Consider the following 16,605-nt stretch of genomic DNA (forward strand, 5'->3'; position numbering starts at 1 on the left):
ATTTGTGATATACATGTACAGTACCCCTGAAAAGGGAGCTGGAAGCACAGGGTATCATCGTCTGTGCTGCAGCTTTCATTCTTAGCAAAAACAACCCCCAAAAAATCAACAACTACAAAAAAAAACAACGACAATGGAGTTAAAGAATTAGAATTTGCGGGTTTTAATCACTGTTTCACTAGGAGGCACAGATGGGACAGAGCATTACTTGGCAACATTTAATCTTGGAGCAGAAATTGTCATGATTAAAGCAGCAGCTGGAGTAGATTGTTAGGGACAGGGGAGTTCATTCATCCTAAAGGGATCAGAATTGCTGGGCTCTGGGAGAAAACAAGAAGCTACAAAAGGAATATATGAAACACGGGCCAAGGTTTGTTATTTCTAGGGTCTCGTCAGCCAATTAAAACGATGTTTTCAATGCTTTCCTCAGAATTACTTTGGAAGCGAGGAGAGCATCAAGTGATCTGGCCTGCTGAAGAGGACACTGAAGCCATCTCTGAGCGGAGATCTTGGACTTGCAGGAGGAAGGCTGTGTCCCCCCATGAGCCAGAACTGCTCCTCCTTCCCAAGGAAGTCCAAGTGAAGGACATAGGTACGTGCCGCTTCGCCTGGGGGTTCAGAAGTATCACGTTGCAGGGCCTAAATTCCAGGCTTGGTGAGGCAGCCCGGGAAGAGGGGGATTTTAACTTTCTCTTCCTTAACGTTTGCAGAAGGTTTGTCTGCCTGACGCATCCAGGCCTTGTGGTACAGGGGTAGGCTCGTGGGGCAGGCTGTCCTGATGGAGGAAGCGGGGTGGCTGTGCAGACATGGACCAAAGCAGACCCTCCAGGTCTCCAGAGCCCAGCGGTCAGTCCCTGGTTCTGCCACAGCACAAGCTGGTGTGAGCAAGCTGCCTCTTCCTAGGGGACAGAGAAATGGTGTCAGAGTGAAGTGCTGGAATGCCAGCAGGAGCTTGTAAAGCATTCTCTGTCCTGCGCTGTTCTAGCTCAGAAGTAGCTCTGCTTTTACTTAAGCGTCTCGGAGGTGTCATTCACTTTGAATATTTTGGCTCATGCAAGGCCAACGGGTATGAGTTTCCTCATCAAATTCCTGCCTCCACTGGGAGACGGAGTGAGGTGTAATTGCTGTTGGTCACTGGTTGTTGAGTCTTTTCATAAGATGTGCTTGGCACTGGCTCTCTGTATTTCTCTCCTTGGTACGCGGTGTTTTTCCCTGTCACTTCCAAGTCTTTGCCTTAGATCAGACAACTCTTTTTCCTCCTCTCACATTTGCATGCATTCAGGTGATGACATATGTGTGAGGATTTGGTTGCCTTTGTGTAGTAGGAAGTCAGGCGTCCTCACTTGCACCAGTGCGTGGTATTTTCTGCAGCGGGGAGACGAGGAACTAATCTCTCCCTGGGTATTTATTAACTCTAAAAATCTGCTGGCTAACCAGGTATTCATACTTGCTTAAAATGTTCTAAACTAAGAGTTTGCTTTACTTCTGCAAACCGTATCTCAGCAGAACTCTTCCCCTGCTGTTCCTTAAAGCTGACAAATTGCTGATTTCACCCTTTTATCCTTGTCTGCCTTTAAATATGGGAAACGTATTTCACTGTTGGTAGCCCTAAGTGTAAAACAAACAGGGCTCAGGCATTTTTACCATCATCCTGTGAATTATAGGTCTCCTTTCAGCCTGAAAGCAGCCTTGCTGTCTGGGGTATTCAGCAGTATCTCTTCAGCTTGCAGTCGATTGATATTCCTATAAACTTGCGAGTCACCTTTCATCACCTTTTGAGGCTTTGCCCCCTAGCATGCAAGTCCTTCTTAGGTCGAAGGGCCTTGACGACCCCCATTGTTATGGGAACCTTTGGTAATCTAACCTGCCTTCTTTCTGTATTTCCAGCCATTGCTCTTAAACGTCTTCTGCTTGATCCACTCAGGCGCTAATAGCCGTGTCTCCTTTCCTTAGGTCAAGGGCAGCTTTTACATTCCACCCAAAAGGCACCACGGTTTGAGATGAGGAATTCAGAAGAGCAAGCAGCTACGACAGTTTTACAGCGCCTGCTGCAGGAGCAGCTCAGATACGGAAACCCAAATGACAACCGTAACCTCCTCGCCTTACACCAGCAAGCCACGGGAAATGCCCCCCCTTTCAACAGCAGCGGGAACCCAGCGCCGCAGAACGAGGGGCTGAGCTCCCAGGACCACCAGCTCGTGACTCATGCTGCCCGGCAGGAGCCCCAGGGCCAGGAGATCCAGGTGGACAACAGCATCATGGAGAAGCAGCTCTCCCCGCGGCTCCAGAACAGCGAAGACCTCCCCACCTACGAGGAAGCCAAAGTCCAGTCGCAGTACTTCAGGGGCCAGCCGCACGCCAGCGTCGGGGCAGCGTTTTACGTGACGGGGGTGACCAACCAAAAGATGAGGACTGAAGGGCGGCCCACGGTTCAGCGGGTGAGCCCGGGGAAGGTCCACCAGGACGAAGGACTGAAGGACCTCAAGCAAGGCCACGTCCGCTCCCTGAGCGAGAGGCTGATGCAGCTGTCCCTGGCCACCAGCGGCGTCAAGGCGCACGCGCCTGTCACGAGCGCGCCGCTCTCCCCCCTCTCCCCGCTCTCCCCTCAGCAGTCGAGCGACCCTTACAAAAATTCGGGCTCCAACGAGTTCTACAAGAACTCGGTGCAGCCCCCTGCCCAGCCCAGCATGAAGGGGATGGAGCAGCGGGGGCCTCCTCCGGAGTATCCCTACAAAAACGTGTCCACCCCATCCATGAACTGCAAACCCCAGGACTCGGGGCACTTCTACAGCGAGCACCGCGTCAGCCAGCAGGGGAGATCCGACGGGCCTATGATGAGGTATCAGCATCCCCCTGAGTATGGCTCAGTCAGGTAAGCACGGTCCTAAAATGACAGCCCGATAAGGAAAGAACCTATAAAACAGCCCCCTGGCGCTCCTGGTTATCTTTCAGCAAAAATCCCCTCTCTATTGTGTGAGACTGCATCTTGTGTTCAGCTGCAGACGGTGTCTGGAAGGCCCGTGAGCTGTTTCACTGGCTTACCTAGAGAGGCCTGACACACTTCAGAGAAGAAAAAAACACAAAACCAAAGCAGAAAAAAGGCCAGTTCAGGTTTTCTGTCACAAGGAAGTTCAGTGCAGCTCCAGAGCCTTGCAGAAGGTTTGTAAAGGAAAAGAAAAAAAAAATTAAGCCAAAGTTGCGGTGCAGTTTGTTTTAGGAACTTGCAGTTTCTTATTGCAATACTTGTGCTTTAATTACATCTGCCAAGAAAAAAGATATTTTGTTTTAGGTTTAAGCTGCACCCAAATGCCATGTGGGAAAGGAGAAAGTGAACGAAAGCAGTAGTGGTGAGGGGAATAAACGTCACCTGAACTTTTTTTAGGGTTTTCCAGAGTTTTCAGTGGACCGAAGCGTGGGAGTGGAGAGCGGTGTGTGCTTTGTGCCTCATCCCAGGCTTGCTGGCTTAGCTTTTGTTAATTTTCCTTGCATCATTTGAAATCCCAGCCTGTTCTGGTTTCCTCCAGATTAGAAGCTAGATTTGGCTAGAGCCGATGTCCACGTGGGTGAAGATGAAGCTTTGTCCAGGTGGGCTGAAAATCTTGGCTCTGCCTTCCTTGTTTCCTTATCTCAGCCCTGTCCTAGCCCCAGGGGGGGCTTTGGTGTGATGATTTTGGCCTGGCTTTGAAGCTGAAAGGGTAACACGGAGCAGCAGCAGGAGGGCATCGCCGCGTGAGTAAATGGTGAGCTCTGTGTGCCGTGCTGTGTGCGCTGGCTTGAGGGGAGCGGGAGGAAGAAACCAGGCTGCAGTTGGGCACGGAGGCTGAGCTGGGGGGAATTTGAGTCTGCTCAGAGCCGTCTTAGGCCTATGGGGAGCTATTTTCAGAGTTTGTCCACCATTGTTTGTGATCTGAAATGACTTCAGCAGCATACAAGCCTGATGAAAAGGCCCTTTGATCTGGCTAAATAAATAATAAAGAGGCCAGGAAGAGGGGAAGGAAAGGGTTTGTGGGGGGGTGGCAATGATTGTCGAGGCTCGTTGCAAATCTTTTTGAGAATTCAAAGGCCTCAAATCTTCTGCATGCAGGAAAGGAAACAGATCCTTAATGGTGCTGCTGCATCAGAAATACTCGGGGCATTAAATATAGCGAGGCTGAGACACAGCCTGCTTGCTGTGTAAGGGAGAGGTATTTGAAAACATGCCAGCAGCCAGCTCCTCTAGACAGGGTGATTTTTGTCTGTATGGGATGGATCCTGGCTGCCTCGAAAGAAAAGCGGGGGGAGGAGGAGAAAGGTTCAGCTGGCAAGGTTTCCAGTAGGGGAAGCAACCGAAATTTGTCTTCAAAGCACTGGGAATCTAATGAGGTTACTTTTTAACCTAAATAGCTGCGCTGAGAAGAGGTTTCCTTTGCAAGCAAATGCTGAAGCAGGGGAACAATTGCAAGGCTAATCCATAAATTACAGAGCAGCGGAGCAAGGGAAAGCAGCGAGTCCTCTATTCCCCTCCCTCTCCCACGGGCTCGGAGAGGAGCTGTCATCTGGACAAGAAACCTTCTGTGCTACCAAAGGTGCAGCTGGGTGATGGGGCAGGACTTTGAAGCCATCCAGCTTGCAGGAGGGCATTTATCCTCTTTGCAGCCTCTCCGGGGCGATGAAGCATTTTCGGGCACTCCAAGCTGCCCTGCGCTGCGGCCCTGGCCCTGCGTTTATCGGGATTAATTTGGATTGGGAAACGTGCGCGCATTTTTCCAAGCGTGTGTCAAGGAAACAAAGCCCCTTCTTTCTGCTGGGGAAGCCCCACCCTTCTCTGCGGGTTTTTCCCCTCATTGTTCGGGGGAATTTGAGGGTGACCTAACGATGCGGTTAAATAAAAACTCGTTGAGCAAGATAAACATTGGGGAATTCACAGCATTCTCATGCTTCACCCTCCCCGGGCTGGGAAAGGAATGGGCCGGGTGGTAAATCTAAACCAGTCGGCAAACATTTTGCCTCACCTGCTCCTGGGCGGTGTAAGTTTGGGAACACATCCATGTTCCTAACCAGGTTGGTTTAATGTAAATACCAGGCATGCCGGAGGCGTCTGCGCTCTTCTTTGGAAATTGTACAGTTCAGAAGAGGGCTGGCTGCGTGTGGAGCTCCAAAGCCCCTGCTCGCTGCCTAAAATCTGCCCCGCAGCACCGGCGATGGAGGCAAACCTTCGGGTGGCAGAGGAAGAGCTGGGGAGAAGGGGCTGCCGCGGCGCGGAGGGAGCTGCTGGTGTCGGATCCCGGCACCACCCTGTGCTCAGAGCCCAAATCACCGAGTGTTGCTGCGGGGATAAATCCCATGTTCGACAGGGAGGCCTGCAGAATGCGCCCCGTAATTAGTAAATCACCCGTGTGCCTCTGGGCTCCCGATGGCTGGCTTTGCTCACGGGGCTGCCCTTACTCCATATCCCTGTCCCAAAAGCTGACGTGACCCCGGGAGCTGCGGAGCCGTAAATCCCCGCTTGTGCTCGGCCCCGGCGCTGCGTGCCAGGGGCCGTCAGGGAAGTGGAGATTCTTGTGTGATGCTCTTCAGAATGAAGTGGCCCTTAAAGCTGTGCTATCAAGCTTAAACATTTCTAGGAATTATTGCAGGGGTGTGGGTTTTTTTTTCTTTTTCTGTTTTTGAGGTTTGTACGTCTTTACGACGCTGAGGCAAATTGAAAGATATTGAGTAATTTTATCTTCCACGTATTTTAAGAGTCTGTCTGCGTTCTTGCCTGAAGTGGTTAGTTGGAAATAATTGGAATTACTGCTGCAGGGTTACCTGAGGACTGAGCTCACAGGGAGGAAAGCTCCTATCACCATCCTATCAGTGGTTCTGGTAGGTGACCCCAACATACCTGAACATTTCGGAGCTTTAAAACCCTCCAGGAGTGCAGTTGGGTTCCTCTAGCTTTCTAAAGCCTCTGGGTCCCAGATCGGGTTACCAGAGAAATAAACTCCACGATTCTCATGTTAATCTGAGGGATCTCTGAGCCAGCTCATGTGAGCCCATGAAATACATGTAGGTATTTTGGGAGACAAAACTGAAAGTCGTGGGGGTGCTGAAAAGCCCTTTGAACGTGCACGTGGAAGTTTGCGTACAGGATCTGAAAAGGTTTAGATGGCTTACTAGGAAATACCTATCTCGTGTTCTTATTATATTTTTATTATTTTTCTTTCTATTATATTGATTTTCCAGCAAAACACGATCCCCAGTTGGGTGACCTTGTGTCACAGGGAATGCAGCAGCATATGTGAGGCTTGGGAAGCTGCAGCGCAGCAGCACGAGAGGCTCCAGCCTCGTGTTGCAGCCTGAGCCCCCCCGCTGGTGGATTTTCAAGATGTGCAAGGCTTTGGGGGTGCGTGCCAAAATGCTGGGGCTCTTGGAAGTGGATCCGGGTCAGCAATACTCGGCCATGACTTCCTAGAGTGCTCCTTTACAATAAGTCTTAAAAAATGTAAATATCAGGCATCTGCTGCTTTTCTTTGCCCATTTTGGCATTCTCTTCACTGGGGCTCGAGTCCTGGGGAAACAGCAAGGTGCTGCCCGTGGGTCTCTGATGATAACGGGGTGCCTTGAGTCAGACAGCTCGAGCTGGTAGCGTCGGCACCCAAATAGGCCTTGTGAGGCTTCCAGTATTAGCACACGGCCATCAGTGGAGTTGGTTCTCTCTGAGACACCGCTTCAGGTTGTTTCCAGACTCGGAGGGGGTATTTTGCGCGTTCAGGATGGGGAAGGGTTGGGGTGATGTTTGTTTTGAGCTAGGAGGCAGACTGGCACCGTAACTATTTTGGTCTGACCTCTGCAGGTCATCGGAAATTAATTGTCACAGCAGAGTTGTTCCTTAATTGATTACAACAGCCAACACAGGAGCGTGACAGCCTGTAAAGAAAAAGCTTGAGGAGCTGGGGGGCTTCTGAAGATGCAAGGTTTCAACTTCGTGTGTACCCCGGGTGAGCTGAGGAAGTTTATCTCAGGTAGTTTCCAGCCCCTAGGTGATGCTGGGCAGGTCCTGTGGTGCCTTGCCTTCGCTGTGAGAACTGGCACAGAGAAGTAAGGAGCTCGGTGCAGTGATGAGTGAAGCTGACCTCCCAGGGAAGGAAGAACCAGGCTGCTAAGCTGAACGTGCCTGAGGAAATTAATTGCACGTCTCTCTTCTGCATGACCCTCGGGATCCCCACACTGCATACAGTCGTTCCTGGGGAAACAGCTCCTGAAATGCTGCTGCTGACAGGGACCCTAGCAAGTAGCTGTGTTTCCCCTAAGTGGAGGCTAGATTTGTTTCCCCGTTAAGGAACCCGAGCGTCAGCTGGGAGGTTTCCAAGCACCTTCTCTGCTGTACAGCAGGGAAGATGAGGCACGGGACGCACAGCACTGGAACAGTGAACCCCGCGCCGGCCTGGGAACCTCCAGCCTCCTGCGGGTGCTGGCAGCCAGATGTGAGTAGCGCAGGCGTTTCCTCTCTGGCCGGCTCCGAGGAGTTGGAGGAGTTGATGCGTTCGCTCTGCACAGCACAGGAAGGACGATGCCGAGTGCTTGCACATCGGCCCAGGAGCCCTTTGTGTAACCCTTCAGCTCCCAGTTCAGCTCCGCGCTCGCTGTTGCTGCTCTGGCACGCTGCTAACCCTCCTGGTGTGGTGGCAGAGCTGTGCCGGGGGCTCCTTTGTACATCCAGCACCCCCAGAGCGCAGCAGAGCGAGCCCATAGGGTCCCTCCTGGGAACACAGACGACCGTGGGGCTGTTGGAGGTTGAATGTCTTTGGGGTGGAAGCAAAGCCTGCCTCCTCAGGTCATCCAAGCACGATAAAGCCACGCGATCTGCTAAGAAAAGTCTGCTCCTTGGCTGGCACAGCGGAGTGTAAGCTGGGGATCTCCAGAGATTAAACTCTCTCGATTGACCAGGCTGCAGCCTGTCGGGTGATAGTTAGGAGAACTTGTACCAGGGGTGCTAGCATGGTAACAGAGCTTAGCCAGTTCCTATAACTTCGTATCCTAATTGCAGAGGATTCATTGTTTTCTCCATGAGAGATCGCACGTTTCAGCGGGGAACAAAAGAACCATTCCCAGCAGTCCTCAGTCGAGCTGTTTTATCCACACAGCGTGGAAAAAAGTTACAAATAATTTTGGTCAGTGGTTGTTGCTGGAGTTTCTCTTGGTGTCTCTGTACAAAGTAGACTCATGAGGATGACCATCATGTACTTAGTATTTATTTCCTGGTAACTATTTGATTTTAAAACAGTTTTTAAACAAATGTTAAAAAAATAAACACGAGTTTTTTGTGTAGGAATACCTGTGGCTAGGAGCTACACGCATCATCTCCTGCCGTCTCAGTTGGTTGACCCATCGCCTTCTGCATGACTTTGACAGAGCCTCTTCTCTCGGTTTTCCAGGCAGAACCCAGACGTGCAGCTGCAGCTACAACAGAGACCACCTCACCACCACAGTCCGACGTCGTCCTTGACGTCCTTGGGATCTTTGACCCTGCTCCAGTCTCCGCCGCCATCCAGGCTGTCCCCTTCCCAGCACCAGCAGCCCCTGACTCCGAGCCAGGGAGATCCTGGCCTCCTGCCACGGACCCAGCAGCCCTTCTTGTCGAACCAAGTGCATCAGGGAGATCTCTACCGACTATGCCAGCCTTTTCTGGGCCCGCAGCAGCAAGGCGATTCCTATTCCGTAATGTCCAGGGCTCAGCAGATACCTTCCCCGTACCAACAGATGCAAGTAGATCCCTTTTCCATAGTTTCCAGGGCCCAGCAAATGGTGGAAATCCTGTCAGAAGAGAACAGGTCGCTACGACAGGAGCTAGATGGGTGTTACGAGAAGGTGGCCCGGTTGCAGAAGGTGGGTGTTCTGTGTCTGGTGGCATCCATAATTGAGGGATCTCATCTGCAGTTGTTACACTGCTTGCTTAAGGCTTTGATTTATCGACTTTAGAGTCTTTTTTATGTAGATTGATTAGTTGTATCCTGTGCCTTTGGGGGCAGCAGCTTAACTTCATCAGAAGATAGAATCAAATCCTTCAGTTTAATTCTAACAGCTAATTGACCGTGCTTAAAAGAGCATCCTCATCAGCTGTCGCCAAGAGGCTGGCTGTTTGGCTTGCTTGATTAAAGCCAATGTTCCTATTTCCAGGATAGCAGCAGGCTTCCTTTCCCCAGCAGTCTGAAAGACTTTAGAGACCGTGGGCAGGGCTCGTCTGAATCAGCACGAGGAGGTGGTCGCTCAAGTAGGCAACAGGGGGCATGGCTGCCAAACTGGCTGGCAGCACAGTGCGAGGAGGTACTGCTGCTCTGGCTGCGTTAGAGGCATTTGGGCTGCAGGGCTGAAACCAACAGTTCTGTCACTGAAATCACGTAAAAACACCTCCCTTGATAGCACACAGCTTCCATGAAAACTGACTGTCCTCTTTTGGATCAAGCTGTTTGCCACCTTTGGCTTTACAAAAAGAGAGAAAAACGAACCAGTGATGATAAAGCCCTCCTCCCACACATTTAAATAAAAAATAAAAAAAAAATCCAGTGAGAGCCATCAGCAAAAGGCATGTGTGCGGATATTTTCACCACAGCCTCATAGAAATAACTTCTTGATGAGCAGTGGCTTAAAGTCGTGCAGCAGGTCAGCCTTGCTGCGCCGTGCAGCTGTGAAGAGGCTGGCGCTGCTTGCACTTCAGGACTTCGGTGGCCTTGCAGTGCTCTTTGCACTGAGCAGTCTCCCGGGACAGAAAAATGTGTGGCTGATTAAAACGCTGGAGTTCAGATGACCAGTGTGGCTTCCCACGCTGATTTATTTCCTACGTTACCTCTTTCCAGGGACATATGTTCATTGTGTTGTATTTTTTTTGGAAGGTTCCCGGCCAGGAAATGCTTTAGAGAAATGTTTGACAGCTTCCTGATAATGAAAGAAGGATAAAAATGAGCTCCCCTCCGTCCCCCAGTTGATGGCTTACCGATGGGGTTTGCCATTACGTGCATCCACACTTCTGCAGTGCAAAACTGTGCCTGGCAAGGAGAGTCAGCAGTGAATCTCCTCCTGCTCCAGGTGATCAGCTGCTTGCCTAAGCTCACACCAAGAAGCTTTATGCTGAAGGCTACTAGCAGGAAGGAGAGAAACTCCTTTACTACAAATGTTGCCCCCACTGAAGGAAATTGAACATTTAAAAACACAACCAAATTGTGGGAGTGCAAGCAAAGAACATCAGGAGGTTTTGTTGTGAATTTTGGACTGTAACAATTACACAGCTACCGGGTTCCGCAGCAGTGCAGGGGCTGACACTTGCATTTTTTCGCACAGTTTTGTTCACCTTTCTCATTTAGTTTTACTGACCCAACGCAGTATCACATTAGCTGCTTATCTCGTTGTTTTTTGCCCAACTTGACCAAAGCAGCGCCCAGCTCAGTAAGGACCAGGAGGCATTTGCCTCCTTCGGTTCATTGTCTGTGCTCTGATGGTGTTGGAGAAATAGTGCTGGAGTCTGGAAGGAGAGCCCAGATCTTCGTTTCAGCCGTTGTTGTTCCTAATGTAAAAGGATCCCTCAGGAACTGAGATTCTGTCATTTTATTTGATATATAGGTGTAGGTGGCTTTTATCTCAACAAAGAAAACAAGAGAAAGTAATCTCCTTTCTGAGGCTAAGTGAAAAGAATTGTTAGTGATAAAATAGTAAGCGCTTGTTTTCACTTTCACCGCAGCTGGAAACAGAAATTCAACAAGTTTCAGAGGCATACAAAAACCTGGAGAAGTCATCCTCCAAGCGGGATGCCCTGGAAAAGGCCATGAGAAACAAGCTGGAAGGAGAAATTCGTAGGCTTCATGATTTCAACAGGGATCTGAGAGGTAAATGAACCAAAACTTCTTTTCTTCACTGTGATCTTTTTACTGCTGTGCTTACTCACCAGTCCAGTGTGGTGCTGCGGGAGTGTTTGCTGAGACAGTTGGGATATATTCAGTGCGTTCAGGTATATTCAGTAGGCTGGGATTTTAAGTGCTTGCTGGGAGTGTGGAAAAGACATGTTTAGGAGCGTGCTGTTGTCTCTCATTCCCAGCCTGTTTCTCATTGAGGAGAAACATGTGATAAGCCAAATACCATAAACCAGATGCAAGCCTGGAATTTTCTCGTCTTATATCCTAGACGCAATTTGTACAATTTGTTCAGTTTAAACAAAAGGAGAGACCTTTTGCTGACTGCCTAATCCCACACCAGGCATGTTCACTTTATTTCCTGTCCAGTGACCCCTCTGCACTGACATACAAACTGCAGGCTGTCTGTTCTTCCTGAAGGCCTTGTCATTCCTTATCAATGCAGGCATCTGGTTTTTTGGATCCCCCTTTCTCTTGCAGAGATGTTGTTAGTGTCTGCTTCTTGCTAAGAGGCTGAGGGAGTGCGATGGCTGGCGAGGGAGGGCGGTGTCAAATAGTGTTTGACCTGAACGTGGGTCAAAGTGTAAGCGGTAGTTTGAAAGGCAAAAACCATCTGCAAAGCTAGATATGTAAAAGTGTGTAATCAGTCTTTTAAAATGTAAGTTTAATTTTTTATGAAAGCTGTCTGATTGTCCTGCGAGTCATCTGCTTTCTGTGCCCTGAGTCTCGTACCGTGCTCCCAGAAGCTGCTTTGCATCCAAGCAGTAAGGCCGTGCAGTGCTCGGTGCTATGGAGAAGGACAGCACACAAAGGCCTGCATTAAGTAATCTTACTCATAGTAAAACACAGCATAAACATTTCATTTTTATTTTTATAGACTGATATAAATTTCTAGTAGCCTGCAGCAGCAGAACACTTAAGCTATCCCTGGAATTGTATGTTTTTCCCTGAAGTCAGGTCATTAGACAACAGCGATTTAATCTTCTAGCTATTAAGATTTAGTGGAGGATTATAAGGGAATCTTTTAATTGCATGGTGAGATTTATTTGGTTGGGAAAAATAAGTTTATGTGGAGAGGGTTCTGAAACCATTCTTAATAAAACTCGTTATACAAAGACTGAAATGTCTCCGCTTCTTATACTGAAGTCTGTGAGGAGTCTTAACATTTACAAAAATAGAAAAAAATAAACTTACAAATTATGTTATAATCGTTCAAAGTAATTTCTTTGGAACTCCAGTCTGTTCTGTCTCCTTGGGAATATTTTCTCAAGGACATAATTAGAAACATTTCAAAAGTGAGTGACAGCTGCTGGTAGGCTTTTGACTTTGGTCTATGTAGAATGAGGAGATCCGTTCCCCTAGCTTGCATGTCCTGTGCAGATGCGAGTTTAACGCTTAAAAGTTTTCGATTCTTCAGCGTTTCTTTTCTTGAACAATTCTGCAGAACGTATGGAGACAGCCAACAAGCAGCTTGCGGAGAAGGAATTTGAGGGTTCTGAAGACAATCGGAAAACCATCTCTCAACTCTTTGCACAAAGTGAGTTACGCACTCGTTATGGGTCAGGAGAAGCGCTCCGGTCATCCCGGATAGGATAAAAATGAGCAGGGTGGCACGGTTCAGATCTGTCAGTTTTCTACTGGGACAGAAATCAGGGCAGTGGCAGTCCAACACTGGCAGCGGAGGAAGGAGGACACGTTCAGTAATTCTTTCTCTATGCATGTATGGTCCATCTGACAGCGTTTACTAGGGATTTTGGAGCAAACAGAGCGTGTAGTTGCATTATAAAATTAGTGTTTGCTTCATAATGTGTAGGATAATTTGAGCAACTGTTTTGCTCCCTGAGAGCTTTGGAATTAAACCTTTCCAGGCTGGCAGGAGTCCTGGCATGAGTTAGGGCCGGTGGGACTGGAACGCTGTAGGTCTCGTATCTCTTTCCTCTTTAATTTGCTGCTGCACTATCCAGTTCGGCACAAATAAGGGGGATTAATCCTGCCTGCAGTATGCTGTTCTGCGTAAGGTCGTGAATTTTGTCTGCAGCCGTGGATTTATCACAGGGCAAACCGAAACGACAGATGTGAAATGCTGCTTTTCCTTTGTGCTAAAATGTCTTGAGGCTGACGGCAGCGAGCCAACTTCCCTCTCATCCCATAGCGTGCTCCGCCCTTCTGACAATGCTCGCTTTTCTCCAATTGTTATATAAAAAGGTAATGCAATAAAATTGCAAAAGAGAGATTTTTCTGTGATGTAACACGTACTGCTGCTGCTCTGACAAGTGCTGCTGTCCCTCCCTTGGGTTGCCTTCAGCTTATTCCTCGTGGCTTACGCTGCAAGCAGGTGGCTGCCAGGGGGTGAACCCAGCTCTCCTGGTGGCAGTGGGCAGTCTGTGAGCTCCGTCTGGCTTTTGAGATCCGTAGATCTGCCCAGGGAGGTGGGGAGGCCAAAGCTCAGAAGCTTCAGGTGCCATTCCTCCTTTTGGATGCACGTGGAAACCTTCGAGCTGCGTTTTGGCAGTCCCAGCATTTCTAGGGGGTGCCGCAGGCGCTTGTCAACGGAGCGGTACTCGTTTGGGGAAAAGTCTGGAGCAGAACCTCCAAAAGCCTGGCTGCAAGCAGTGACAGCTTAACAAACAGCCTGCTGGCGCTGATTGATACCTTCTGGCGTAATGCCACCCTGCATCAGCCCTGCCCATCTTCTGCAATGCATTGTAACGTGCTGACGCTGGCAGCAGCTCATTTCCTGGGTGGAGGAGAAATGCTGGGACAGGAGAGATGGGGAAAAGAGCAGGCTGGGGGTGCCTCGAGCCTTTCTCCCCGTGCCTTCTGCCAAAGGCTAGCTCGTGGCAGTGGGGGTTCGCCCCGCAGAGTTCAGAGGTGCTGTTGGTGGACGGGTTTCTTCTGCAACCTGCGTGTGGGCTGCGCTGATTCCCTAGCAGAAGGGAATCTTCAGCTGCTCCGCGGTGCTAAAGCTTTGCTCTCGGCTCTCTGCTGGCAGAAGAAAGGGAATAATTGTGGTCCTGTAAATATAGCTATGCACATGCTTGCACAAACGGGCCTGTGTACTCCATATGCAGTCTGTCCTAACACCCAGGATCTAGTTCCTGTTTTTCAAGCCTTCCACTCCTTGTCCTCATTCCTTTGTCGTGGGATATTAGTTTCTGGAATGCAGTTTCTCTGGTGTCATCAGTGCTGGGTGTAGATCACTTGAGGGAGTATTCTGTGGTTATGTATATCCAGCGAGTGTGTTAATGTTATCATTGTGGCTGGTTGGCTCGAGCTGGGAATGACAACATATGCAGAGGACATCAGCTCTGTGTTGTGGCTTTGCTTTACACCCTTCTGTGATAATTTCTGCAGTCCCCAGTTATTTTATCCTGTTTATTTTTTTTTACGAAGGCAGTTAACCTGTTCCGTGAGCACAGAGCACAGCTGCTCCCACTTGGTCCGGCTCTCTCTGGAGAAGTTGTGCTTGGAGAGACTTTAAAGCACGGGACAAAAACCTTTCCTGAACTGCAGGTTTGCTTTGAGCAGCTGCAGAACAGATACAGGTGCCCGGGTCCCGGCCCAGAGGGTTGTTTTTAAGGGCAGCAGAGGAAGACCAAGGAATTTTACTGCTCTGTCCTTTGGTGAAACCGCCAGCCAAGTGGGACAAATGGGTGTTTGGGCAGGAGGGCAGCTGCCCCAGGCAGAACAACCTTCCTGTTCAGAGGGTCAGCGTGAAGAAAAGGAGCACAGGTCTTCCAGGCACAAAAGCTCGCTACCTCCCTTCCCCAACCTGGGACATTAAGATCACCCAGTTTGTTTTCCAGGGCTGAAAGCTCAGAGGTGAAGAGGTGCCAAGCTTTGCAAACCGTCTGTATAATCAGAGCAAATTACCTAACTGTACTGAGTGATGCACCTTCTCGCTTAGCACTGAGGCATATTGTTACTTGAAGGTGCCGTGCTTGTTTTTCAGGGCTATCAATCCCTCTCTTCCTTCAAAGCCACATGCTTTTTTTTCCCCATAGCTACAGATTTGCATTCTCTGTCTTGTGAGAAGTCCCAGCACGAGGTGCCCCATCTTTCCTCCACCTCTGGGGGGAAGGACTCCTAAAAGCTGGGTAGAGAGGAGTGCTGTCTGTTGCTAACTCTCACCTTGTTTTGGTAGACAAGGAAACGCAGCGGGAAAAGGAGAAACTGGAAATAGAACTGGCTGCTGCGCGCTCCACCAACGAGGACCAGCGGAGACACATCGAGATCCGAGACCAGGCCTTGAACAACGCTCAGGCCAAGGTGGTGAAACTGGAGGAGGAGGTAAGGCAGCCGGGGGGGAGAAGCTGGGGTAGCTTGCATTCCAGTGAAAGCGACTGTGGGAATAAGTTCGTCTTGTGCAAATTACAAGGAAATCTGCTTGCTTCAAAGCTGTTTATATCGGCTTAGCTTTGTGTTGGTTAGCTAAGCCACTGAACGGCGCGCAGATAAGCCACAAGTCTGAATTTCCTTGCGAGTGCTTTCGTCTAGGCAGCCATGTTTCGTTTTCTTTTTGTTTTAACTGATAAAAGCGGGCTGGGGCTGAAATCCCAGCCCTGGCAATTTCCTGAACTTGGCAGAAATTCAGATCGGAATGGACTTTTTAACTCATGGCAAATGAATGCAGCTTGTCCCCTTGCCAGGTGTTCCACTCACACCAGGTTGTGGTACACAGTGCAGATCGCTGCGTGTGCCCGGCCTGCATAATAAGCTGGGCATGACAATGACCTTGCTTGTTTTCTGTCCCTTTCCTCCCAGGAGAGGATAATGAATTTGAGCTGCTTAGCAGGGCAGCTTTCACAGCAGTTTCTTTTGTAGCCTTGTCCCTGCCATTCGCACGTGGCTCTCACCTTGCTGCCCTTCTGCGTCATAGCGGCCGTCCTCTTTCCTCCCGCCTACTCCTTTCCTCTCCAAGGCTCCATTTCCCCCTCCCAGACCCTGCTTCCTTTACTCCTACTCTTCCTCCATAGAGAGCCCCCGGAGGAAATCTCATGGCCAGGCAGACTTCCTCCAGGGCAGGTTTATTCTCTCCTTCAGTTCTGCCATCTTCCTGCCTCCTGGTGCTCATCATCCCCCTCAGCTGAGCACTGCCTGCACCCACCTGCATCTTGCGTTTTGGAGACGCTCTTTAAGCCTTCCCTTTGTCATAAACCCTCCCTTTATCAGCTTCTCCTCCTCTTTCTGCTTAGGATCCCGGTGTGCCAGCAGAGGGGGGATGGTCAAATACAGAGCGAGCATCCTCCTGTCTCATCTTGCCTGCCTTCTTTCTCTCCCAGGTGCCTTCTTAATTTTAGTCTGCTCTTCTCTGAGCTTTTACTTGCTTCAGTAGCTCTTCTGTTCTTTCTCCTGGACTGCCCTCACGGTCACTGCAAGCACTGCTGAGGCCATTTGGAGCATCCGCTGGCCGTGGTTCCTCACCGGGGAGCCAGCTTCCCTGCAATACAAATTATAACAATGAAGAGAGGAGAGCAGATTCAAAGGGACATTCAAGTATCACTGTCCCCATTCAGCCCCGCACACATCCGACAAGCCCATTGATTTCACGAGGACTGCAGCATTTCCTGGCAGGGCTGACTTGCACCTTGGCTGCTTTGGAGGAGCATTAGGTCTAGGGGAACTTAAACAGAACCACAATCAGATCTCCCGTTTGGCTCTCTCTCAAACTGTTGTCATTTGATTCTGCAGTGTATGGCAGCTCCTTGCCTCTCATTCAGATTTTTCAGTGCCTTAATGATTC

The 16,605-nt window shown here is 49.7% G+C and overlaps 1 protein-coding gene across 4 annotated transcripts in view; it reads left to right on the forward strand.

Annotated features, from left to right (window-relative positions):
- The window catches only part of AMOT (angiomotin), a 60,885-nt gene that overhangs the window by 24,000 nt on the left and 20,280 nt on the right, over nucleotides 1-16,605 (forward strand). For all 4 annotated transcript variants that reach the window (XM_084535056.1, XM_084535059.1, XM_084535057.1 and 1 more), the window contains exons 2-7: nucleotides 431-592; nucleotides 1,954-2,872; nucleotides 8,397-8,847; nucleotides 10,694-10,838; nucleotides 12,307-12,399; nucleotides 15,007-15,152. In XM_084535056.1, coding sequence (XP_084391182.1) covers nucleotides 2,001-2,872; nucleotides 8,397-8,847; nucleotides 10,694-10,838; nucleotides 12,307-12,399; nucleotides 15,007-15,152 — 1,707 coding nt within the window. In that variant the 5' untranslated portion in view covers nucleotides 431-592; nucleotides 1,954-2,000. The remainder of the gene's footprint in view (nucleotides 1-430; nucleotides 593-1,953; nucleotides 2,873-8,396; nucleotides 8,848-10,693; nucleotides 10,839-12,306; nucleotides 12,400-15,006; nucleotides 15,153-16,605) is intronic.

The sequence above is a fragment of the Aythya ferina genome (genome assembly GCF_964211825.1).
Source record: "Aythya ferina genome assembly, chromosome: 13".
NCBI classification, from domain to species: domain Eukaryota; kingdom Metazoa; phylum Chordata; class Aves; order Anseriformes; family Anatidae; genus Aythya; species Aythya ferina.